At 32.4% G+C, this 1,766-nt stretch overlaps 3 protein-coding genes across 9 annotated transcripts in view; 1 reads left to right on the plus strand and 2 right to left on the minus strand.

Moving 5' to 3' along the window:
• Positions 1 to 1,766, plus strand: part of LOC116846861 (four and a half LIM domains protein 2) — a 642,247-nt gene that overhangs the window by 263,390 nt on the left and 377,091 nt on the right. The window lies entirely within an intron of this gene.
• LOC116846892 overlaps positions 1 to 1,766 on the minus strand; it is a 13,260-nt gene that overhangs the window by 846 nt on the left and 10,648 nt on the right. The gene's annotated exons all lie outside the window — the stretch shown is intronic.
• LOC116846893 overlaps positions 643 to 1,766 on the minus strand; it is a 2,278-nt gene continuing 1,154 nt past the window's right edge. The window contains exon 2 of one of the 3 annotated variants that reach the window (XM_032821287.1): positions 643 to 1,064. In XM_032821287.1, coding sequence (XP_032677178.1) covers positions 679 to 1,064 — 386 coding nt within the window. In that variant the 3' untranslated portion in view covers positions 643 to 678. Of the gene's footprint in view, positions 1,753 to 1,766 lie in introns of all 3 variants that reach the window. The other 2 variants (XM_032821285.1, XM_032821286.1) reach the window with 2 other exon arrangements.

The raw sequence follows: 1,766 nt of genomic DNA on the forward strand, positions 1-1,766 counted from the left end.
GATATAATATTTTACAATATATATACAAATATACCTTAACTTACAATTTTATGTAAAGCAAATTGTAACATTATCAAATTGTAATTTTACTGCAAAGCAAATTGTAACATTATCTCCAGGAAAGAATTAGGTCCGCGAAACTAAAATTGAAGACTATTTTGTTCATAATATCAGATTTGAAACAAGACATACAACGCGACACTTCAACAAAGGAAGATAATTTATCAGCATATTCTATATAAAGATTGAGGGGATGACTATATTTAATTTGTCACATATCTTTTTTCTCTATATGAGAAATGTCGATAACATTATATTAATCGTCATTACTATTAAAAAATGTTACTTAAATTCGTTACAAATGTTACAATATCGGTGCGAGCCGAATATATGCTGTAAATAGAATTCGCAGGATTTATTTAAATATATTTTTCTGTAATCACTAATTAGACTTTTCACACATAAAATAACTTCGTCCAAATATTTTATGTCAATAGTTGAAATAAATGTAGAACTAATCGGTTTCTCTTGTTTAGAATGATGCAACGATTGCTATTTGCAAGAATGCATTCGCTACAAAAACGTAATTTATTGTATAAAATTAAATATCGTATAAAATTAAATTAAATATCATAAAAAAAATTAAATATTGTAAAAACTTTAATCTTCTGTATTTAATCACATAAAGTAAAGCATATACATATTAGGGAAAAACGTGTCCTCCTTTATGTCTTTATATGGTCTGTGAGATTGAAATTTGTTGCGCATATTTCCAAAATGGTCTGGTCTCATTTCTAATACCATATGTATCTCCAATATAATTTCATACATTTCATGTTGTGATGTAAACGTGAGAAGTACCAAACATTCCTGACGCTGTAATATTTTTATAGTGTCTGCCTCTAATTCCTTAACATCTACATTGAATCCTATAATCACATCTGGTGGAACGTAGGAACTACTTTGCACATAAGATTCGTACGACATATTGTGTACTTGAAAAGTTAGCGTATTTTTCATCGCTTGGCACACTATACATACGTCCCATTCCCCTATATCTTCTTCATCAATTTTCAACTCTGATTCTATCATTATAATTAATATTTTTTTTGATGGTAACACGATATGCAGTGCCATTTCCCAAGCTGACAAACTCTGCTTATCCGTCAAGCTTCCGGCTATAATATGTAGGACATAAGTTTCCTGTTGGTTCAGCAAAAGCAAGGGATTTACACGATTTATCGTATGAAGCACTGTCAACGGTCCCGACATGGCATTGGAGTACATGTAATCAATGAACTTCCATTTGAGATACTCTGGATGTACATTTTTCACAAAACGGTCAACAATTGCTTTTGTGCTACCACTTTCAACTATATGAGTCATAGAGTCAGGTAGATTAATTAGTGGTATTCTCACATCTTCTTTCTCTAAGAATTCGTAGATATCCAATAACAAAGATTGTTCCAATTGCTCACAGTCGTGTGTAACGGGACTGTACTGGTGATCATCGCACCAATTGAGCTGCCAGCATTTTATACAAACGAGTTTTACATCTCGTTGTTGGTGACAAATTCTGCACGATTTTGCGAACAAGAACATCTGCTCCTCGTACGGCTCCAATTTGCGACATAGAATCTCCTTGATAGCTTGCAGATTCTCCTTCTTATGTTTGACCCATTCGTCGTTCGTCATTCCACGAGTGATCCATAGACATTTCGTTTTACTAATTTCTTTTATTGCTTCACATATTTCTTTGTGTTGCG

This window comes from Odontomachus brunneus, unplaced genomic scaffold (genome assembly GCF_010583005.1).
Source record: "Odontomachus brunneus isolate Ranch 3 - 2012 unplaced genomic scaffold, Obru_v1 Obru_scaffold_071, whole genome shotgun sequence".
NCBI lineage: Eukaryota > Metazoa > Arthropoda > Insecta > Hymenoptera > Formicidae > Odontomachus > Odontomachus brunneus.